Source organism: Musca domestica, unplaced genomic scaffold, assembly GCF_030504385.1.
Source record: "Musca domestica strain aabys unplaced genomic scaffold, Musca_domestica.polishedcontigs.V.1.1 38, whole genome shotgun sequence".
NCBI lineage: Eukaryota > Metazoa > Arthropoda > Insecta > Diptera > Muscidae > Musca > Musca domestica.
In genome coordinates this window covers 5,012,528-5,037,458 of record NW_026712324.1, presented here as the reverse complement: position 1 = coordinate 5,037,458, position 24,931 = coordinate 5,012,528, and the positions used below count along the sequence as shown (strand labels likewise).

The 24,931-nt window shown below is 36.7% G+C and overlaps 2 protein-coding genes across 6 annotated transcripts in view; both read left to right on the top strand.

Annotated features, from left to right (window-relative positions):
- The window catches only part of LOC101896632 (uncharacterized), a 43,874-nt gene extending 36,930 nt beyond the window's left edge, over positions 1–6,944 (top strand). For all 5 annotated transcript variants that reach the window (XM_059126370.1, XM_059126371.1, XM_059126372.1 and 2 more), the window contains exons 4-7: positions 2,639–2,765; positions 2,938–3,136; positions 3,208–3,341; positions 6,057–6,944. In XM_059126370.1, coding sequence (XP_058982353.1) covers positions 2,639–2,765; positions 2,938–3,136; positions 3,208–3,341; positions 6,057–6,737 — 1,141 coding nt within the window. In that variant the 3' untranslated portion in view covers positions 6,738–6,944. The remainder of the gene's footprint in view (positions 1–2,638; positions 2,766–2,937; positions 3,137–3,207; positions 3,342–6,056) is intronic.
- Positions 6,945–18,551: 11,607 nt separating this feature from the next.
- LOC131804075 (uncharacterized) overlaps positions 18,552–24,931 on the top strand; it is a 106,091-nt gene continuing 99,711 nt past the window's right edge. The window contains exon 1 of the mRNA XM_059126385.1: positions 18,552–19,759. The gene's annotated coding sequence lies outside the window, so the exon portion shown is untranslated. The remainder of the gene's footprint in view (positions 19,760–24,931) is intronic.

The following is a 24,931-nucleotide window of genomic DNA, read 5'->3' as shown; positions in this document are numbered from 1 at the left end:
AAAAAAATTTAGATGTACAAATTTTGAAAAAAAAAAAACAAGTAAGCAAAGGCTACAGTCGAGCTGGGCCGACCGTTGAATACCCTACAACACTATAATAAACGATACTGTTTATATAGGCGAGATACTCGAAAGAATTCCACAAGATATTGTGACAAATTATAAAAGAATACCATCAGGTTTCGTTCTCTAATTTTCGAATAATAGCAACTTAAACTAATTTGCTCATTTCCAATTTATTGGAAGATGTTGCACGTAAATGGTCTTCCTAGATCTGGGACCAATATTTCCTAAAGACCTATAATCTCAGAAGTGGCAAAAGATTAACATTTATTATTGGTTTTTGACTAAAACGCATCTATATGAGATACAGACATTTGACTATATTCTTCCACGAAATCAGCGTTAACGAAATAGTCAGAAGTGCGTCATTCCTGTATTTGTGAATTCTCCAAAAAGTCACTGGAATGGACATTTTCGTATTTTGTCTACAAAAGTTGGCAAACTATTTCGTACATTGAATATTTTTGGATGGCCATCCAAAACTGCTTGGCTTTTGCAATGTCCGGTAACCCCAATTCAAATGTGCGTGAGGATCGGGCGATAATTACGACCTGCTGACAATTTTGCAGTTGTTTGGTCCATTTCAACCCCTAAATATATTGCGATCATCTCCAAAAAGAGTAGGCTTCTATTCTGACCCTCATCTTATACCCAAGCAAAATTTCGTAAGGATCGGGCCATAAATGCGATCTGTATATGATATCCTGATATCCTAACTACTTAGTTTTGTTAGCTGTAGAAATATTACCAAATGTTTAATTCAAAATGAAAATATGCAAAAAATATGACAAAATTGAAAAAATATGAGAAAATGTTACAAAATCAATATTTTCGTCTTTAGAGAGATATTTTTATGCGATTTTTTTGGACGTTTTTTGTTTCCTGCCAAGATTCCATTCTGAATTAATGAGAACTGTCGAAATCAGTTCAGCCGTTCTCGACATATAAGAGATCTTTCAAGCATATCTTCTTTGATAGACATATATATCGCACATATTTTGCTATATATCCGATTTGTTGGATGTTAACATCAATGTAAAGTAACCTTGTCATGGCTTCGTGATTTCGCCGGGATTTAAAATATTGGCAGTTTAATGAAAAATTTTGAATTTTTTCAACACAAAAGTATACCTTATTATTTTACCCGCTAAATATTATCCGATGACCACCCAAATTGGTAGGCTTCTTCCCCGCCCTAAACTCTAGCTACATACGAAATTCCGCTTCGATTGGTCTATAATTGCGACCTGTATAGCTACTGCAAAATCCGATATTTTTTCAGTATTTGGTCCATTTCAACCCCTAAACATTTGGCGATCATCTCCAAAAGAAATAGGCTTCTATTCTGACCCTAACCCCACCTCCATTTTAAATTTCGTGAAGATCTGACCATAATTGCGACCTGTAGAGTGATTACAAATTAATATGGACAGACGGACAGACATACATAGCTAGATCGACTCAGATCGTCGAGCTAGGAAGATCCATATATACTTTTCTATATGGGAAACCAATATTTCGAGGTGTTACATAAATTCTGGCCCAATCAAACTTATAATACCCCCAACACATAGTGTTGTAGGTTATAAAAATGTTCAAAATTTTGACTTATTGTGGGGAAGGTAAACAGAAGGAGTGGTCCGTTCAAATAGTTATTTATGCCAGATCTTGTGTTGATAAAAATATTAAGATGTGGGAAGTTTGAAAACAATCGAACTTTATTAGACTTATAATCGTTCAGAATTGTGGAGGTACTTGCTGGAGTGAGCCGTTATTGTCCATTTTTGCCTGACCTGACTTAGCACTGATAAAAATATTAGAATTTGCAAAGTTTACATAAAATCGTATGATCCTTTTTTTTATAAGGAAAATTTTGACTTTTTGTGGGGAAGGTGCCAGAAGGAGTAGACCAATATTACTCATCTCCGAACTCGACCAAAGTTTGATAATAATATTACGATGTATCAAGTTTAAAAAATGTCCTGAAACGGATTTGTTCCGCAGATACCTATGGCCTAAAACCGTAATTTCGATTAGGCTCCGTAGCCATATGATTGAAGATAGAAATAACGCCGATGGATGTATCTTCTCTTAAGCTCATAAGCTCTACTTTCATAACATCTGAGTTTTTGCTGTAAACTTAGAATAAAAAATTGAATTTAGTTACGACAGTGTAATTTTCTTTCAAAATCCCGAACATTGACCTCGTTGATGGTGAAAATGTTCCCATAACTGTAAACTTAATGTAAACCTTATTATACAATATTTAATGCCTGAATGGCATCGCCCAATGCCAATGACTTGCTGAGTTCAATTCAGAGCCATGCAAAATTGAAAATAAAATTGAAAGTGTAACGATGTAATAATACCACCCATAACACAATGTAAAAACACCGACCACCCAACATGATGACAAGAAGTGCATTTCAATTTTTCATTCAAATTTTGTAGCTTAATCTTTCAAAGTTTGTCTACAACTTGGCGATTACGAAAACCCATGGACAAAGGCAATTTTTTCACAAAAATAATTGAAGCATTTATGATTGAGGTTTTTCTTTTCTATTTCCATTTTCAGACCTTCACTGAAACATTCATCACGTCGTGGCAGCAAAGCTGCTGTGGCAGAATTTACGCCTGAAGAACTTTTGGCTGGACAATTTGTGGTTTTTACAGTTTATGCCCTGCTGGAATTACCACCAACGGTAGGTTGGCCGGCCCAAATTGATTTGTGGGAGCACAATATGAAGAAAAAATAAGAAACTAACAAAAAAATTCCTATAATTTGAAAAATTGCATTATTAAATATTTCATAATCTAATTTGTGTTCTCCGGGGGGGATTTCCCTTCATTTTTTGTGTGTTCTCGTTCTTGCAGTCATTTAATCGCTTTAGCAAAACCTATCGCTCGCTCAAGGACAAAAGTTCTAATTTAATGCAAAACATATTCGAAGAGAAGTCAGAGAAAACAACGAACAGTGATGACAAGGAGAATACGAAAAATAAACGCAAAACCCAGGATAATCCAAGAGATTCAATGCCTCCGCTGACAATCAGTGAATCGAGAAGGAATTTAGGTGAGATCAGTGTTAAATTTTTCGTGGATTATTTATTTTTAATAATTAATGATTTTATTTTTGTATTTTAGGTGCCGTTACCTGTTATTTACAACCAAAGCTATTTAAACGCAACTCGCGTGGCGTCTTTGCCTCGGAGGAATTGTGGATGCCCATTAAGGACATAAATACGACAGTTAAGAAACCAAATGATAATAACAATAATGTAAGACGATAAAGAGTAAACGATACGTAGTCAATTTTTCAAATGTCAGTTTCGAATCAATATCATCAATATCATGCGAATCTTAAGCAAAAATATTGGGATATTGAAGACAATCGAACATTTCCTTTAAATTTTATATGAGTTGTGATTATTCAAAAGTTTGATCCTTTGTGGGAAAGTAGCAAAAGGTGTGATCCGATCTGCACTATCTCCACACCATATTTTTTGTTAGTGGAAATTTTGGAAATGTGTTTGAAAAGAATCGAATGCTCACTTTGTATTTTATAGGGGTTATGCTTATTCAAAATTTTTACCCGTTGTGTGAGAGTTACCATGAGGAGTAGACCGATTCATCCCATACTCTTTCAATACAGAAAATTGGTAGAAGTAGAAGTTTTCCGATAATGTCCATTTTCGCACCTAGCATAAACCTGATAAAAATATTACGATATTTCAAGTTTTGGCGAAATCGGATATTTTTGTAGCTCTCTATTAGATATACAAGACCTCAAGGTCTTCTAGTGAAGAACTCAACGTCTTCTAGTGAAGACCTCAAATTCTTCCAGTGAAGACCTCAAGGTCTTCCAGTGAAGGCCTCAAGGTCTTCCAGTGAAGATCTCTAGGTCTTCTAGTGCAGACCTCTAGGTCTTCTAGTGAAGACCTCTAGGTCTGCTAGTGAAGACCTCAAGGTCTTCCAGTGAAGACCTCTAGGTCTGCTAGTGAAGACCTCAAGGTCTTCTAGTGAATACCTCAAGGTCTTCTAGTGAAGACATCTAGGTATTCTAGTGAAGACCTCTAGGTATTCTAGTGAAGACCTCTAGGTATTCTAGCGAAGACCTCTAGGTCTTCTAGTGAAGACATCTAGGTCTTCTAGTGAAGACCTCAAGGTCTTCTAGTGAAGACCGGTAGGTTTTCTAGTGAAGACCGGTAGGTTTTCTAGTGAAGACCTGTAGGTCTTCTAGTGAAGAGCTCCAGGTCTTCTAGTGAAGACCTCAAGGTCTTCCAGTGAAGACCTCAAGGTCTTCCAGTGAAGACCTCAAAGTCTTCCAGTGAAGACCTCTAGGTCTTCCAGTGAAACCTCTAGGTCTTATAGTGAAGACCTCTAGGTCTTCCAGTGAAGACCTCTAGGCCTTCTAGTGAAGACCTCTAGGCCTTCTAGTGAAGACCTCTAGGCCTTCTAGTGAAGACCTCTAGGTCTTCTAGTGAAGACCTTTAGGTCTTCTAGTGAAGACCTCTAGGCCTTCTAGTGAAGACCTCAAGGTATTCTAGTGAAAACCTCAAGGTCCTCTAGTGAAGACCTTTAGGTATTCTAGTGAAGACTTCTAGGTCTTCTAGTGAAGACCTCGCGGTCTTCTAGTGAAGACCTCTAGGTCTTCCAGTGATGACCTCTAGGTCTCCCAGTGAAGACCTCAAGATCTTCTAGTGAAGACCTCTAGGTCTTCTAGTGAAGACCTCTAGGTCTTCTAGTGAAGACCTCTAGGTCTTCTAGTGAAGACCTCTAGGTCTTCTAGTGAAGACCTAATTTTTATATCCTCAGCCATATGGCTAGAGAGCTAGATATCATTTGATACGGCCAAAATGTGCCTCATCGAAATAACGGTTTTAGACCCTAGGTCTCTTTGGACCAAATCCGTTTCAGGACATTTGGAGTCAATCTAGCGATGTCCGTCCGTCCGTCTGTCTGGCTGGTGCGCACGATAACTCTCGGAGGGAGTGTCCGATTTGGTCCAAACTTGGTGCATCGTAATTTTGTTATCAAACTTAAATCGAGAATTAGGAAAACATTTCCAGGAATATATATCGTTGTTTTTCGAAAGACATACAGGATTATGGATTTATCTAAGGGGTAGTAAAGATAGGTGGTAAAGATGGACTTTGAGAAATTCAATTTTTAATCGACTCTCTGGCCAAAAATCTTGGATTGTCACGCATTTGTTGCTTTATTTTTACGAATATTTTGCAAGGACTTTCCGGCTATATAAGTCGTGTATTTTTTTAAGAATATTTTTCAAAGGCCTACTGGCCAGTGAACAAAAATGGTGGATTTTCCTAGGACGTGCTGAGCAAAGGCGTGAATTTTAAAAATTTATTTTCAGGACCTATTGACCAAAACCCGTGGACTTTTGAGGAGTAGCTACTAAGGACTTACAGACTAAAAATCTTGGACTTTTAAATAATTCTTGATTAATTATTGATTAAAAAATTATTTGATTAGAAATTGCATGGCCAGAAATCATGGATTTTTCTGAAGAAAATCTTGGCAAAAAATCATTAACTTTAATAGAATACATTTGCTCTTAAAAAGTTTCTAGGCTGTGGATTATAGACGGGTTTGGGTGATGAAAAATAATACATTGCCTAGTCTTATGTGTTTTCTTTTTCTATTCTTGGAATATTCCTCTGCCCAAGACCTTTGGGTAAACTTGACATTTAGCTATCAACTTCGACTGGCCAAAAAAAAAAAAAAAAAAAAACAAAAGTGAAAGTGAAAGCAGAGATAAAAAATTATTCACTTGTAGTTTATTAACATAAAGTTCACACTCTAAGTTGAAAGTAAAACAAATAAAGTTGGCAGAAACAACAAACGGAGTAAATTTAAAAGCATTACTCTAGATTTGGAAAAAAACAAAAACATTAAGAAAAACCATAAACTTAAATAACTTTTAACATTACATAATTTGTGTGTTTTGTTTTCTTTTTTTGATTTCCCTACAGTTATCGAATTCTACAAAAGGTGTTGTAGAACTCGTTTTAGAGGTACGAGAAATGGGCGAGACCATTGATCCCACCAATACGGACAGTTCATCGTCTTCCTCCGTGGCCAATGGTGGCAATAATAGCAGCATAAATTCAAATGGCAGCACAACTAGCGTTTCGACCGTAACCTCCACCAAGGAACCCAAATCGTGGAACAATCGCATGACATCGGACTTTAAGAAGCGTATGGGCATTAGTAATGTGAACACAAAGACCCACCATAAACTGATGCTAAAGGTAACCACATCGCGCATGCGCTGTTCGAACAAGGTCAAAGATGAACTGGAAGCAACGGCGGGTAGTGTTTATGTGAAGACAACAGTCTTCGATAATGGCATCTACATCGATTCATGGAAATCACCAAATTTCTATCCATCCCTGGCCACCAAATGGGATGTGGGCAAGGATGTGGCTACCCTGAATATACCTCTGCCAAGTATGGAGCATTTAGATCGGCTAATGATCCGAACCACGTTGGCAACAAAAACCAAAATGGCCAAAAAATTAGTATTAGGCACAGTGGTAATAGGCGGCACTGCTTGTGGAACAACGTTAAGCGGTACGGGAGCCCAACAAATGGCCCAGTTAAAGGACTCCCCACTAAATGAACGCGTAGCTGTGTGGCATTGCTATCAGTAATTGAGGAGTGCAGAATGAGAAAAGTGTTTTTTATTTATTTTGTTTTCAATTTATTTTTTGGAGTTTTATTATTATTTTTTAATGACAATTTTTAAGTTTACGTTTTTTTATTTAAATGTTTAACACTAGTAAATTAGCAAACTTATTTTTTTTGTTAAAAATGATTTATTATTATTTATATAACGAGAGTATTTTTTTCTAAATTTACAACTCCAAAAAAGACCACTAATTTGACGAAAATAAAATTAAATTAATAAATAAATTCAAGAAAATAAAAACATGGGTGTTGTTTAATTATATACTCAAGAACGGGATTTTCTCATACAAGGCTCTTCTAATGCAAAAATACAGGTTGTTCCCATAGCATGGCACAGGCTCTTCCCATAGACAGAATTAAGCCGGAGAAGATCTTCAGAAGGTAAGACATTCTCGGAGAAGAGCAAATAGTTTTCTCAGAGAAGAGCTGAAGGTCTTGTTAGAGAAGAAAATCAGAAGATTTTTTCAGAGAAGACCAAAAGATTTTCTTAGGTAGACTAAAAAGTTTTTTTAGAGAAGAGCAGAAGGTCTTCTCAGAGAAGAGCAGAAGGTCTTCTCAGAGAAGAGCAGAAGGTCTTCTCAGAGAAGAGCAGAAGGTCTTCTCAGAGAAGAGCAGAAGGTCTTCTCAGAGAAGAGCAAAAGGTCTTCTCAGAGAAGAGCAGAAGGTCTTCTCAGAGAAGAGCAGAAGGTCTTTTCAGAGAAGAGCAGAAGGTCTTCTCAGAGAAGCGCAGAAGGTCTTCTCAGAGAAGAGCAGAAGGTCTTCTCAGAGAAGAGCAGAAGGTCTTCTCAGAGAAGAGCAGAAGGTCTTCTCAGAGAAGAGCAGAAGGTCTTCTCAGAGAAGAGCAGAAGGTCTTCTCAGAGAAGAGCAGAAGGTCTTCTCAGAGAAGGGCAGAAGGTCTTCTCAGAGAAGAGCAGAAGGTCTTCTCAGAGAAGAGCAGAAGGTCTTCTCAGAGAATAGCAGATGGTCTTCTCAAAGAAGAGCAGAAGGTCTTCTCAGAGAAGAGCAAAAGGTCTTCTCAGAGAAGAGCAGAAGGTCTTCTCAGAGAAGAGCAGAAGGTCTTCTCAGAGAAGAGCAGAAGGTCTTCTCAGAGAAGAGCAGAAGGTCTTTTCAGAGAAGAGCAGAAGGTCTTCTCAGAGAAGCGCAGAAGGTCTTCTCAGAGAAGAGCAGAAGGTCTTCTCAGAGAAGAGCAGAAGGTCTTCTCAGAGAAGAGCAGAAGGTCTTCTCAGAGAAGAGCAGAAGGTCTTCCCAGAGAAGAGCAGAAGGTCTTCCCAGAGAAGAGCAGAAGGTCTTCCCAGAGAAGAGCAGAAGGTGTTCTCAGAGAAGGGCAGAAGAATGTCTCTTCAGAGAAGGGCAGAAGAAGGCCTTCTCAGAGAAGGGCAGCAGAAGGCCTTCTCAGAGAAGAGCAGAAGGTCTTCTCAGAGAAGGGCAGAAGAAGGTCTTCTCAGAGAATGGCAGAAGAAGGAATTCCTAGAGAAGAGCAGAAGAAATCTTCTCTTAGAAGAGCAGAAGAAGGTCTTCTCAGAGAAGGGTAAAATACGGTCTTCGCAGAGAAGGGTAAAAGAAGGTCATTTCTTAGAAGAGCAGAAGAAGGTCTTCTCTCAGTAGATCTTCTCATTGAAGGTCAGCTGTTTTTCCCAGATAGAATCTAAAGATCCTCTAAAATAGGACGGGAAGCTCTTCCCATAGAAAAAGACCTTATCGGAGATGAGCAGAAACTGGTCTTATACAAAAACAGGCAGTCTTCTGACGGAAGCTCGTCTCATACATGATAGAAGACTTAAAACCGTTCTTGTGGAAAATCAAATGTTCCGTTCATGCAAGTCGAAAGGGGTCTTCTCGCAGAAAATAAGAAAGATAGAAAACCCACGAGAAGACTTTGAAAAAATCAATCGCGAATACCATGCATTAATTATTTCGATATGTTTGTTGTAATCATCATAGGCAACAATGTTGCATGCTTATTATCAGCCGTGCGTACTTCTGTCCCCCCAGCTAGTCGCTACATAATAACACAAGAATTTATAATCAAATAATAATAAATAGAGAAAAACAAAAACAATTTTAATTAAATATGGAATTTTCTAAAACAAACACCTAAACAAACAAATAAAAAAAGAGAAACATAAACGCTGAATTTACTTTGCATTCGCAGCTATGGAATGCGAATTTATCAACAATTCTCATAGCATATCTGGAAAAAGAAAAAATTCTAATTTAGTAAAAGAATTTATCGAAATTGACATAGTCGTCCCTCCGCGATGAATGAATGAGTGACGGACTGACTGATTGATTGATTGATGATAATTTCGTTTAACTCACGCAACAATTGAGTTATTGACATTTATTATTCGAAGTTCTTTGCGGTTTTCAATTGGCGATATGTCGATGCCGAGAGTAATGAATGCAATTTTCGCTAGCCGGCCTGCACTTGTCTGAAACAATGGTCTTCATTTTAGTATTGAATGAATTCTTTAATATCAAGATCATAATTCTGCGCTGCAGTTGGTTTTTCAATTTTTTACTTCAATTGTCTTTTAATTTTTCGTAGCGCTAGTCATTCGTCATCATCGACATGGTACCGACGTGATGTTACCAATTTTTTTTTTGTACCGTCGCTCAATGAGTTGTGGCGTCAAGTCGTGTATTGGAAACCTATATTTGTTTGTTGTGCATCGAGAATGGGCTGCACCTAAGGCAATTGCCTGCAAACATATGGAAGCATGACTGTATGATCCACACATGTGTTTACAAAGTGTGTAAATTGATTTCTTTATTTGTTTTCGGGGGACTTTATGGCAACAAGTGCAATGTCGAATATTACTCTTCAAGGATTTCCAGCCAATAAAATGGAATACTTAGCAAATTTTCCCATAAATGAGAAATATCAAATCGATTGCTGACGTCTTATTCGAATGTAAAAGGTAAGTTTCCCATAAAATTGATTGAAGTTCGGCAATAAATTGAAAATAATTACAATTCAGAATTAAATATTAAATTGTAATATTTAAGAAACTGTGAAGTTTTTTTTTAATTGTTATGTTGAATTAAGGAGAAACAAGTACAAAAGCAGTAAGTTCGGCCGGGCCGAACTTTGAATACCCTCCACCATTTTCAACGAATTTGAAAATTTTCGAAAAAGATAACATTCGCCAAAAATTTTGTTAACATTTTAAAACAAGTAAGCAAAGGCTACAGTCGAGCGGGGCCGATCGTTGAATACCCTACAACACTATAATAAACGATACAGTTTATATAGGCGAGATACTCGAAAGAATTCCACAAGATATTGTGACAAATAATAAAAGAAAACCATCAGGTTTCGTTCTCTAATTTTCGAATAATAGCAACTTAAACTAATTTGCTCATTTCCAATTTATTTGGAGATTTTGCTCTTAAATGGTCTTCCTAGATCTGGAACCAATATTTCCCAAAGACCTATAATTTCTTAGAAGTGGCAAAAGATTAACATTTATTATTGGTTTTTGACTGAAACGCATCTATATGAGATACAGACATATGACTATATTCTTCAACGAAATAAGCGTTACGAAATAGTCAGAAGTGCGTCTTTCCTGTATTTGTGAATTCTCCAAAAAGTCACTGGAATGGACATTTTCGTATTTTGTCTACAAATTTGGCAAATTATTCACACATTGAATATTTTTGGATGGCCATCCAAAACTGCTTGGCTTTTGCAATGTCCGGTAACCCCCATTCAAATGTGCGTGAGGATCGGGCGATAATTACGACCTGCTGACAATTTTGCAGTTTTTTTGGTCCATTTCAACCCCTAAATATATTGCGATCATCTCCAAAAAGAGTAGGCTTCTATTCGGACCCTCATCTTATACCCATACAAAATTTCGTAAGGATCGGGCCATAAATGCGATCTGTATATGATATCCTGATATCCTAACTACTTAGTTTTGTTAGCTGTAGAAATATTACCAAATGTTTAATTCAAAATGAAAATATGCCAAAAATATGACAAAATTGAAAAAATATGAGAAAATTTTACAAAATCAATATTTTCATCTTTAGAGAGATATTTGTATGCGATTTTTTTAGACGTTTTTTCTTTCCTGCCAAAAGGCCATTCTGAATTAATGAGAACTGTCGAAATCAGTTCAGCCGTTCTCGACATATAAGAGATCTTTCAAGCATATCTTCTTTGATAGACATATATATCGCACATATTTTGCTATATATTCGATTTTTTGGATCTTAACATCAATGTAAAGATCCGAAGTAACCTTGTCATGGCTTTGTGATTTCGCCCGGATTTAAAATATTCGCGGTTTTATGTAAAATTTTGAATTTTTTCAACACAAAAGATATGGTCTATTTTTCCCGCTAAATATTATCCGATGACCACCCAAATTGGTAGGCTTCTACCCGCCCTAAACTCTAGCTACATGCGAAGTTTCGCGTCGATTGGTCTATAATTGTGACCTGTATAGCTACTGCAAAATCCGACATTTTTTCAGTTTTAGGTCCATTTCGACCCCTAAATATTATGCGATCATCTCCAAAAGAAATAGGGTTCTATTCTGACCGTAGCCCTACCTCCATTCTAAATTTCGTGAAGATCGGGCCATAATTGCGACCTGTAAAGTGATTACAAATTAACATGGACAGACGGACGGACGGACATACATATATACTTTCCTATGTGGGAAATCAATATTTCGAGGTGTTACATACTTTTTGGCCCAATCAAACTTATTATACCCCAACACATAGTGTTGTAGGGTATAAATACCGTATATAGCCGTTATATTAGGGTCTGTACGACGTGCACCTACATAGGCATTGTTTGTCACAATCCATTACTATATTCAAATTCAAAACTTGAAATAAACGGTGAATAATATAGCCAAAATCATCACAATAACGTACATAGGGAGGTACTGTTATATAGGAGCCATACGAAGATCTGGACCTGTATAGACAATTTTCTGTCACAGGCTGTAGCTTTAATTACGACCTTCAAATACGACATCTCAAACAATTTCGGTGAGTATTGTACCTAAAATCGTCAAAATGCCGAATATAAGGAGGTACTGATATATGGGGCCTATACGAAGACCTGGACCTGCACAGACAATTTTCTGTCTCAGGCTGTAGCATTCATTTCGAACTTCAAATGCCAAATATGCAACAATTCCGGTGAATAAAGTCGCTAAAATCATCAAAATACCGAATATCGGGATGTACCGTTATATGGGGGCTATATGAAGACGTGGACCTGTATAGACAATTTTCTGCCGTAGGCTGTAGTATCCATTTCGAACTTCAAATGCCAAATATGAAACAATTCCGGTGAATAATGTCGCTAAAATCATAAAAATACCGAATATCGGGAGGTACCGTTATATGGGTGCTATATGAAAACGTGGACCTACATGGCCCATTCACGAACTTAACCTGCCTACTGGCAAAATTAACATATGTGCAAAATTTTAGCCTTCTATCTCAATTCGTTCGAAAGATAACGTGATTACAACAGACAGACAGACGGATAGAGAGACAGACAGACATACACACAGACAGACGGACATGGCTAAATCGTCTTAGAATTTTACGCTTATCAAGAATATGTGTACTTTGTTGGGAATGACAAAATTAATATACCCTCCATAGTATGGTGGAGGGTATAAAAATTGGTTAAATAAATCCATCACAGAGGAATGTCAAAATAAGGAAAAAAGCTGTATGCCCTCTACCATTTGAAACGAATTTGGCAATTTTCAAAAAAAATGAAATTACGAACTTTAAATACCAAATTTGAAATAATTCCGGTGAATAATGTCGCTAAAATCATGAAAATATCGAATATCGGGAGGTACCGTTATATGGAAGCTATACCAAAACGTGGACCTACATGGCATATTTTCAATACCAAAAGTAAAATTTTATCAATCTACATCATTTTGTTCAGAAGCTTGACAGACGGATAGACGGACGGACATTGCTAAATCGTCTTAGAATTTTACGCTGATCAAGAATATTAATGGTGAGATGAAAAAACAGCAACCAACTTCATTTCTAAGCCACACGTCCGACAGCTGTTAAAATTATTCCAGTGACAGCTCATTATATTGTTTACAAGCCTACAGGAGCATTTTGGTGAGAATTTTCCAGAAAAAAATTATTCCTGATGGAATTCAAGCGTGATTTCTTTACATTTGGCGGGAAAACTACAAGTGGCTATCGTTAGAGTACTCCAGCATTTAAATGTGAATAAATCTTTTGTGTCTCGTACAATCGCTCGTTACCGTGATACTGGTAGTGTAGCCTGACGTTAAGGAAGTGGACGAAAGAAAACAGCAACATCAGCAGAAATGGTTCGAAAAGTAAAGAATCGACTTAATCGAAACCCGAGTCGCAGTGGCCGTAAAATGGCTCGTGAGCTGAACATATCGCAATGTTCCATTCGGCAAATATTGAAAAATGAGCTTGGGGTAAAGCCATTGAAATTCCAAAAAGTGCAAGAACCTACACCGCAACAGAAAGAAAATAGACTCAAATGAGGTAAAGAGTTGCTTCGCTTGACCGAAAGTGGTGAACTACAGAATTTGGTTTTCTCCGCTCTGATGAGAAAACATTCGTTGTCCAGCAGTTTGTAAACAAAAGATGATCGTGTTGACTTGCCAAAGAGGTCAGCTGAAAATGTGAACCACGAGAACTCAAGCACCGGCCATTGTGATGGTGTGGGCCGCCATAACAGCCGATGATCGCTCTCCGCTCGTATTAATCGACCGTGGCATCAGAATAAATGCCGAAGTTTATCGCGAAAATATTCTGGAGGGAGTATTAAAGCCTTGGGCACGCAAACATTTTGGCCGCAGACCTTGGACATTCCAACAGGACTCAGCACCATCGCACTCAGCACGCGCCACCCAAAAATGGTGAAAAAATGAGGTTCCTCGTTTCATTTCCAGCGTACGATGGCCACCTTAATCTCCGAATACCAATCCGTTTGACTATTGTGTCCGGAGTATTTTGGAAAGCAAGGTTGGCACTAAAAAATACCAAAGTGTCGATCACCTCAAGCAAGCGCTTCGCCGGGATTGGACCAAAATACCGTAGAGCAACAATCGGGCTGCGTGTGACGGTTTCATTGGCCGTTTGAAGGCCATAATTCGTGCCAAAGGTGACCAATTCGAACAAATCTAAACTTATTCTAAAATTTGATGCTTTTTCCCACATTTTTTTGTTTTCATTCAATAAAATTTAAAAACAATGAAAAATTATAGCTTTTGACTTTGTTGCAGTTTTGTTTTTATCTCACCCTGTATAATAAATAAGTAGTAATTTTTGGACTTAGCCAGGAATGAACAAAATTTTTTTTTGCGACATGTCCTTGTTAAGAAATGTGTTGGTAATCCAATTCATCAAGTCATTTTTAGCGACTCACACTTCGTCTAAAGAAACTAAAGGAAAATGGTCTTAAGCCCTGAATTTTAGGTGTTTTGTAAACATTTTGCAAAATATTTCAGTTTGAAACGGGTTAACCACGGTGTAATCGTGTCATCCGCTTTTTTTATACCCTACACCACAAAGTGGTAAGGGTATTATGTCTTTATGCATTTGTTTGTAACATGGCGAAGGAAGCGAGATAGACCCATAGTTACTGTTGAGGATCTCCATAGAATCACTTTCTGAGTTGATTTATACATGACAGTCCATCTGTCCTTCCTTTCTTGTGAACAAAATGCAGATCGCATTTATAACCTATTGAGATGAAATTTTCCAAACAACATTTGTTTGGCCCAAGGACGAACTCTATTGAAATTGGAGATAATCGGTAAAAATTTAGATATAGCTCCCATATATATCTTCGTCCGATTTGCCTTTTATTGTGCACCAAACGTGTAATATCAGCCCGAATAGTATGGAATTTTGTACGTACAACCAAATTAGGCCTGAAAATAAGTATGCCAAATTTGATCGAAATCGGTTCAGATATAGCTATAGCTCCCATATATATTGTTCATCCGATTTGTTATTTTTGTCCTCCGCAGCCGTAATATGCACTCTTTAACAACAATATTTGGGGAAATATGTCAAATGCAGCTCAGAAATACCTTTGCTAAATTTTATCGAGATCGGTTCAGATTTGGATATAGCTCCCATATATAACTTCGTCCGATTTACCTTTTATTGTGCACCAAACGTCTAATATTTTCCCAAATTGGATGAAATTTGGCACATACGACCGAATTGAGTTTAGAAGGTAATGTGTCAAATTTGGTGAAGATCGGTTCAGATATAGCTATAGCTCCCATATATGTTGTTCATCCGATTTTTTGTATTTGTTACCCACAGCCGTAATATGCACTCCGTAACAACGATATTCAGGGAAATATATCAAATACAGCTCAGAAATATCTTTGCCAAATTTTATCGAGATCGGTTCAGATTTGGATATAGCTCCCACATATATCTTTATCTGATTTCAAATTACTTTTGCACCAAATGGGCAATACAAGTTCGAATTTAAAGATACAACTGCTTCGGCATATTTTGTCCTTTGAACTTTAAATTATAATCATAGCGTGTATGATTGAATTCTCCCATAAAAACTTGTTATGTGGACCTGTACTAAATTAGCAAAGTGGTGTAGGGTATCATAAAGTCGTCCCCGCCCGACTTTAGGACTTTCTTTACTGGTTTTTTTGTAAATGTGTCTTATTTTACATAAAACCTATTCCTTAGGAACTTAAAACTATTTTGACGCCTTTTGATATCAATATTGCCTCTATAGATCCCTCTACGTTCGGTATTATCGCCATATAAAGATATAGTTTAAGTGTATTAATTTCTCCCGTTTTCTTTTCGTTCTTCCAATTAAATAACTTATTAATATAACATAACTAGATATGTAAAAACTATGACTTACCCAAATGGAATAAACGTTCGTACAAATTTAATTGGATACTGCAAAGAAAAATATAATACATTTAAATAAGTAAAAATTCAAAAAGAATTAAAAGTAAATTAAATGAATGTATTTTCTTCTACTTTCTCACCACATCTCATATTGTTTCGTTTCCAACATGTTGCTCTTAAATTCTCTTTGCAACATATCTGAAAATTTTACTCTTTTAATTCCTTTTTGATTTATTGCACACACACACACACCTCTTGAAAATGGAAAACAACAAATCAAAACAAACCAAAATCCCCCTTTATATGAAGCTCAGTGTCTGCTTGAGATCCCAAGGGATAGGTGCAAGAGATATGTTTGTTGTGGTGCAGAGAGTAGATAATTCAATAAAAGTAGAGAAGAGTTCAAGTGTTGTGTGGTTACAGCGCACAAACACACACGGTAATGAAGAGTCATTCTCATACATGATATCTGTTCTCAATTAGACAGTGTTTTTGAACAATCAAAAATCAAATATTTATTGGATTAAGAAATAAATCTGAGATTGATTGGGGATATTTTGAAACTGTATTTGTTTTGGATTTGTGACAGATGGTTTATCCATTTCAAAGTGCCTCAATATTGTCATTGACAACACAATTGAGTAGCTATCTATGCAACGGAAATCGATGGATATGATAGTTTGATTTGTCCTTAATTTATAGAATCGAATGAAAAAAATCTATTAAAATAAAATTCCAAAAATTATTTTTTTGAGAACAGATTGTCTATCGATTGAATTCCAACAATATAGATTTTGGCTAAAAAAGGGATAAAACCTTTTATAACAAGTTAGAAAGTTCCAGTTGGTGTTTCCACAAATAAATATCCTCAAAATTTGACCGCATGTTTATGTATTCCTTTTTTAGAGTATAGGGGGGAGGAAGGAGAAGTAGTGGCACAATATTTTCCATGATCGCTCATGGCCTAAGTTTGGTATAAATGTTACCACAGGACCAATTCTCAAGAATTTGGATTTCCCATTTTAAGAGAGTTATTTTGACATTTTGTGTGGATAAGCGAAGTATGAGTGCATAAATATGGGCAATTTTCGTCCCCGTCATATGCCTTATCGAAGTGTTACCATGGGGTACCCCCAATCTCAATATGAGATGTTGAGGTCTTTTTGGAAATTGTTTGAACTTTTGTGGGAGATGACATAATTCTATATATTACTCCGAATTCTATATAAGTTTGTTAAATATGTTACGATACAGACAGAAGGACGGGCATGACTACGTCGATTCAAAATGTCTTTAAACGAGTTTCGTCCATGACAACTTTTTGGTCGTATTAAATCTTCCCAAAGAAGACTGTTGGTCTTCTACGAAAATATCAAGTGGTGTTCTATGACCTATTGGTCTTGTATTAGAAGACCAACTGCCTTTCTCTGCGAAGATCAACTGATCTTTTTTAAGAAGGTGAAATTATATTCTTTACAAGATCAACAGCTCTTCTATGAGAGGAACAAGTGCTCTTCTATGACTCAGAGCTCTTCTCTGAGAAGATCAACAGCTCTTCTTTGAGAAATTCAACAGCTCTTCTTTGAGAAGATCAACAGCTCTTCTCTGAGAATATCATCTGCTCTTCACTGAGAATATCATCTGCTCTTCACTGAGGAGATCAACAGCTCTTCTCTGAGAAGATCAACTGCTCTTCTCTAAGAAGATCAACTGCTCTTCTCTGAGAAGATCAACTGCTCTTCTCTGAGAAGATCTACTGCTCTTCTATGAGAAGATCAACTGCTCTTCTATGAGAAGATCAACTGCTCTTCTCTGAGAGGACCAACTGCTCTTCTCTGAGATCAACTGCTCTTCTCTGAGAAGATCAACTGCTCTTCTCTGAGAAGACCAACTGCAATTCTCTGAGAAGATCAATTGCTCTTCTCTGAGAAGATCAACTGCTCTTCTCTGAGAAGATCAACTGCTCTTCTCTGAGAAGATCAACTGCTCTTCTCTGAGAAGATCAACTGCTCTTCTCTGAGAAGATCAACTGCTCTTCTCTGAGAAGATCAACAGCTCTTCTCTGAGAAGATCAACAGCTCTTCTCTGAGAAGACCAACAGCTCTTCTCTGAGAAGATCAACAGCTCTTCTCTGAGAAGATCAACAGCTCTTCTCTGAGAGGACCAACTGCTCTTCTCTGAGAGGACCAACTGCTCTTCTCTGAGAAGATCAACTGCTCTTCTCTGAGAAGAACAACTGCTCTTCTCTGAGAAGAACAACTGCTCTTCTCTGAGAAGAACAACTGCTCTTCTCTGAGAAGATCAACTGCTCTTCTTTGAGAAAACCAACTGCTCTTCTCTGGGAAGACCAAATTCTCTTCTCTGAGAAAACCAACTTCTCTTCTCTGAGAAGACCAAGTGCTCTTCTCTGAGAAGGCCAATTGCTCTTCTATGATAATACAAACTGCTGTTTTCTGAGAACACCAAGTGGTAGATCTGTAAGAAGTCCTGCTGGTCTTCTTTAAGAATATGAACTGGACCCCTACTAAAAGCCCTACCGGTGTTTTTTTTTTATTTTAGAACTTAAGTTTTTTTGATTACTACCTCTTCTTTCATTTAGCTGTTAACATTATGTTTCCAAACACTGTGCCCTGATCTGCTTCATGTGGATCCTATCGTGGGGGTAATGTAGACTCTATTTCCACCTTTGCATGTTTATGCCATGTTAGTGCACCCCATGTGTGTTTATTTGGTTGTTTGGCTACTCGCTCCACATATGGGAGCGAGTGTGGCGAGAGCACTTTGGGATGCATGAGTGTAGCGGAACGATTCCAACATTTGGTCGTTTCAAACAGCCCCACGACTGGCCAAACACATTCGCGATCAGTTTACTGAAGACGCTGAACGGTGACGGTTGTTTACGATCGCTGAACGCAAGAATTCATTTGACACGTTCGTCTAGCTAGCGTTACGGGCACCCTGTGGAATATTTGAGTTGAAAACTTAAAATGAATTAAAGTTTTGTACGAAAAATTAAAACGTTTTATTTTTAACAATTTTTTGGTTTTTGGTAAAAAATAGGAAAATCATAAAATTCAAAGAAGCTTGACATCTGAGGTGTCTTTGTGTCATTTAGTCCGGCCGAGTGGTGTTTTATGATTTTTGTTAGACGGTTGGTGGCGGCTGGTTCTGTTTTACGCTTCATCGAGCGCATATTAAAAGAAAAAAAAAACAACAATAAAATAGTTGTCGTTTTGGAATCATCTGCCGGCATTTGAAAGAGGGGAGTAGATGAATGAAAAAATGCCCACAAGAATTAAGGAAATTGAAAATTGAAATATAAAAAATAGTGCTAAAAAATTTATTGCGTTCGCTTTTGTTTTGTGCAAGCGTCAAAAAAATAATAAAAACAAAACACAAAACGAAAAATAAGAGCAATACTGAAAACCTATAAAAATTCAAATTTTATGCTCATTCAGTGTTAAAAGTGATGTATTTGAATACAAATCAAATTTAAATTGCAATCCGAAAAATCGAAAAGAAAACAAAAAGGAAATATTTTGTCAGGTTATTGGCCCACATAGCCACCAGACAATTTCCACGAAAATCTGAATCTATATTGAAAAAGAAAAAAAAAACAATAATTTCAGTATTGAAATCAGTTTCGTTTTTTTTTTCTCTAGTGTTGTGAAATTTTCAAATAGTTCTCTGGAAAAAAGTCATCATCGGCATTGCCAGTGTCAGTGTTGTTCTAAGCGTATCGTTCGTTGCATGAGTGATATATGACAGGTTAACGTCTCCACGTCTGACATTTTGTCGACGACTATTTGCCTGAACATTGTTGTATGTGACGTGTGTGCTGTGGTTGTTGTTGTGCAAAAAAAAAAAAAAAACGAAAAACTTCTTCAATTAATTCACTTGTGTCCGTTTTTCTGTTGCAACGTTCGTCAATCATCATTGTTAGCCAGTCAGTCAATTAGCAGCAACAGTTTATCAGCAACAGTTTTATGAGGTGCTCAATGTTTTTGTAATCGCATCAGGAGCAAATCATAAAAAACAACAACAACAACAAAAAGAAGACAATACTGTCAACAGTCCAGTGACAACTTGGGTGCGTATAAAAAATGTATTTCTTTTATTTACAATAGAATTAGCGTTAATATATACCCTACCTTGAGGGAGCTGAGTATATTTTGAAGGAGCATTAACAACGGATGAGATATAGGGTTCATGGAAGATATTCTATTTTACAAATCGAATTACAACAAATAAAAAAACTGTAAGTTCGGCCGGACCAAACTTTTAATACCCTCCACTATTTGGCACACGTTTGGCAATTTCAAAAAAAAAAAAAATCCGTTAAAAATTCTGTTAAAATCTTAAAAATACCGAATGTCTATAGGACGACTTGGACCTGCATGGGCAACTTTTGTCATAAGTTATTACAATATTTAAATGCAAAACTTGAAGAAAAATCTGTTTATAACGTAGCTAAAATCATCAAAATACCGAATTTCGACAGGTACCGTTATATGGGGGCTATACGAAAACGTGGACCTGCACAGACAATTTTCTGGCATGGCATGAAGTATCCATTACGAACTTCACGTGCGAAATTTGAAATAATTCCGATAAATAATGTCGCTAAAATTATCCAAATACCGAATATCGGGGGGTACCGTTATATGGGGGCTATATGAAGACGTGGACCTGCACAGATAATATTCTGTCTTAGGCTGTAGTATCCATTACGAACTTCAAATGCCAAATTCGAAACAATTCCCGTGAATAATGTCGCTAAAATCATCAAAATACCGAATATCGGGAGGTACCGTTATATGGGGGCTATATGAAGACGTGGACCAACATGGCTCATTTTTTGACTTAGGATGTAGTATCCATTACGAACTTCAAATACCAAATTTGAAACGATTCCGGTAAATAGTGTCGCTAAAATCATCAAAATACCGAATATCGGGAGGTACCATTATATGGGGGCTATATGAAGACGTGGACCAACATGACTCATTTTTTGACTTAGGATGTACTATCCATTACGAACTTCAAATACCAAATTTGAAACGATTCCGGTAAATAGTGTCGCTAAAATCATCAAAATACCGAATATCGGGGGGTAACGTTATATGGGGGCTATACGAAGACGTGGACCTGCACAGATAATTTTCTGTCTCAGGCTGTAGTATCCATCACGAACTTCAAATGCCAAATTCGAAACAATTCCGGGGAATAATGCCGCTAAAATTATCAAAATACCGAATATCGGGAGGTACCGTTATATGGGGGCTATATGATAACTTGGATCTACATGGCCCATTTACGAACTTAACCTGCCTACTGGCAAAATATACATGTGTGCAAAATTTTTCTATCTCAATTTTTTCGAAAGATAGCGTGATTAAAACAGACAGAATATATATACTTTGTTGTGTCTGACATGAGTATTTCGAGGAGTTACAAACGGAATGACAAAATTAATATACCCTCCATAGTATGGTGGAGGGTATAAAAATGTTAATTCGCTGACTAAATAAACTTTTGATTGTATCAAATATCATGTTTGCATTTTGCCAACTCGAAATAACGGGTTTAGACCCCAGTTCTCTTTAGACAAAATCCTTGTTAGGACATTTGGAGTCGATATAACCTTGTACATCTGTGTGGCCGCTTCGGGTTCACGATAACTCTCAAAACCGGATGCTATTTCATCATAACTAGGTACATCGCAGTATATTTACCCAACCTAGATAGAGTTTCGAGATGCAAATATCGGTGACCTCCTTCTGATATCTTCCCCACAAAAAGGTAAAAATTTCGCAAAAATACAATTTGAGCGATTAGAGATCAAAAGTAGAACATCGAACTGCTTCGAAAATAATTTGATCAGATGCTAAAATGGGAAATATTGGTTCACACCTTCTTGTACCTCCCCAACATATGGTCCAAATGTTGAATAACAAAAACTCTAGTTCTTTTTATTAATTTTAGCACATCTTAAAAATTTTCATTTATTAGATTATGGTGGATTTTTCGCGGACGACTTGGTCCATATTTATATCAAATTCTGATCAAGAGTGTTTATGGAAATAATTGGCCACTGATTTATCTACCTACATCTAGAATATGAAGAACTCTCATGAAAAATGTATTTAGAGTCCGATTTTTTCAAAATATTCCTGTTAGATCTCGCATGAAGCTGTAATATGTCGATCTACTCCATCAGATGGCTCACTCGCAGTTCTCTTTGAAGTTAGCACATTACAATATTTATATGGTAGACTATCGGACCACAGCCATAAAATTTCTTTTCCTCTCTCAGAAGTCATCCTGAATAAATAAAAATCCCATGGACATTTCAAAAATTTGAAAATTTTAACTGCTCTTTATTCAGTCTGTTATAGGAAACGTTCAAAAAATGGTGATCGTTTTACATCGGTAGAAGAGGCTTAATGGCCATAGACAAAGTGTCCGTTAATATTTGGTCCTAGACATCGCAATATTTGTGTAGTACTTTAGTAATGAAAATTAATGTCCTCTGTATTGTCAGTAAACTAAAAGTTCTGTGTTACTACTAAACAAGAAAAAAGTAGTAAGTTCTGCCGGGACGAACTTTGAATACCCTCCACCATTTGGAACTAATTTGGAATTTTTCAAAAAAAAAAAAAAATAAATAAATAAATAAATAAATAAATCTATTAAAAATTATGTTAAAATTTAAAAAAATACAGAATATAGGGTCTATACGAAGACGTTGACCTACATAGACATTGCTTGTAAGTAAGTTCTGCCGGGACGAACTTTGAATACCCTCCACCATTTGGAACTAATTTGGACATTTTCAAAAAAAAAAAATTAAAATAAATAAATAAATCTATTAAAAATTCTGTTAAAATTTAAAAAATACCGAATATAGAATATAGGGTCTATACGAAGACGTTGACCTACATAGACATTGCTTGTCATAAGCCATTATCATATTCTAATACGAAACCTCAAAAAAAAAACGTTGAATAATGTAACTAAAATCATCAAAATACCGAATCTCGGGAGGTGCCGTTATATGGGGGCTATACGAAGACCGGGACCTGCATAGACAATTTTATGTCACAGGCTGTAGTAGCTATTAGGAACATCAAATACAACATCTCAGACAATTTCGGTGAGTATTGTACCTAAGATCATCAAAATACCGAACATAGGGAGGTACTGATATATGGGGTCTATACGAAGACCTCGGCCTGCATAGGCAATTTTCTGTCACAGACCGTAGTTCCCATTACGAACTCTAAATACGTAATTTGAACTACTTCGGTGAATAATGACGCTAAAATCATCCAAAATACCGAATTTTGGGAGCCAACGTTATATGGAGGCTATATGAATATATGCGCCTGCATTCGCAATATTTTGTCATAGGCTGCAGTACCTGTTATGAATTCTAAATACAAACAAGTTCGGTGAATAATGTCCCTAAATGTCCCGTTGTATGTGGGCTATACGATATCGTAGACCTATATAGGCGTTTGTTTCTCTTCCAGGGGGTAAAGTGCCTAGAGAGAACTTCTAGTATGGATTTTTAGACAATTCCATTAAAAAATTTAGCTAAAATAATCAAATTACCGAATATAGGGAGCTACCGTTATATGAGGGATATACAATATCGACGACCTATAGATACAATACTCTTCCAGGGTGGGGCAAAGTAATCAGAATGAACTGTTAGTATGGAATTTCAGGCAATTCCATTGAAAAATTTGGCTAAAAATATCAAAATACGGAATATAGGGTATACCGTTATATGGTGGCTATACGATATCGTGGACCGATGTAGCCCATCTTCGAACTTGACCTGCCTGCAGACAAAAGACTGATTTGAGACAAGTAAGCAAAGGCTAAAGTCGAGCGGGGCCGATCGTTGAATACCCTACAATACTATAATAAACGATACAGTTTATATAGGCGAGATACTCGAAAGAATTCCACAAGATATTGTGACAAATAATAAAAGAAAACCATCAGGTTTCGTTCTCTAATTTTCGAATAATAGCAACTTAAACTAATTTGCTCATTTCCAATTTATTGGAAGATGTTGCACTTAAATGGTCTTCCTAGATCTGGAACCAATATTTCCTAAAGACCTATAATCTCAGAAGTGGCAAAAGATTAGCATTTATTATTGGTTTTTGACTGAAACGCATCTATATGAGATACAGACATTTGACTATATTCTTCCACGAAATCAGCGTTAACGAAATAGCCAGAAGTGCGTCTTTCCTGTATTTGTGAATTCTCCAAAAAGTCACTGGAATGGACATTTTCGTATTTTGTCTACAAAAGATGGCAAACTATTTCACACATTGAATATTTTTGGATGGCCATCCAAAACTGCTTGGCTTTTGCAATGTCCGGTAACCCCCATCCAAATGTGCGTGAGGATCGGGCGATAATTATGACCTGCTGACAATTTTGTAGTTTTTCGGTCCATTTCAACCCCTAAATATATGGCGATCATCTCCAAAAAGAGTAGGCTTCTATTCTGACCCTCACCTTATCCCCATGCAAAATTTCGTAAGGATCGTGCCATAATGCGATCTGTATATGATATCCTGATATCCTAACTACTTAGTTTTGTTAGCTGTAGAAATATTACCAAATGTTTAATTCAAAATGAAAATATGCCAAAAAATAAGACAAAATTGAAAAATATGAGAAAATGTTACAAAATCAATATTTTCATCTTTAGAGAGATATTTTTATGCGATTTTTTAGACGTTGTTTCTTTCCTGCCAAGAGGCCATTCTGAATTAATGAGAACTGTCGAAATCAGTTCAGCCGTTCTCGACATATAAGAGATCTTTCAAGCATATCTTCTTTGATAGACATATATATCGCACATATTTTGCTATATATCCGATTTTTTGGATGTTAACATCAGTGTAAAGATCAGAAGTAACCTTGTCATGGCTTCGTGACTTCGCCGGGATTTAAAATATTCGCGGTTTAATGAAATTTTTTTCAACACCAAAGATATGGTCTATTTTACCCTCTAAATATTATCCGATGACCACCCAAATTGGTAGGCTTCTTCCACGCCCTAAACTTTAGCTACATGCGAAATTCCGCGTCGATTGGTCTATAATTGCGACCTGCACAGTTACTGCAAAATCCGAGATTTTTTCAGTATTTGGTCCATTTCAACCCCTAAACATCTGGCGATCATCTCCAAAAGAAATAGACTTCTATTCTCGCCCTAACCCCACCTTCG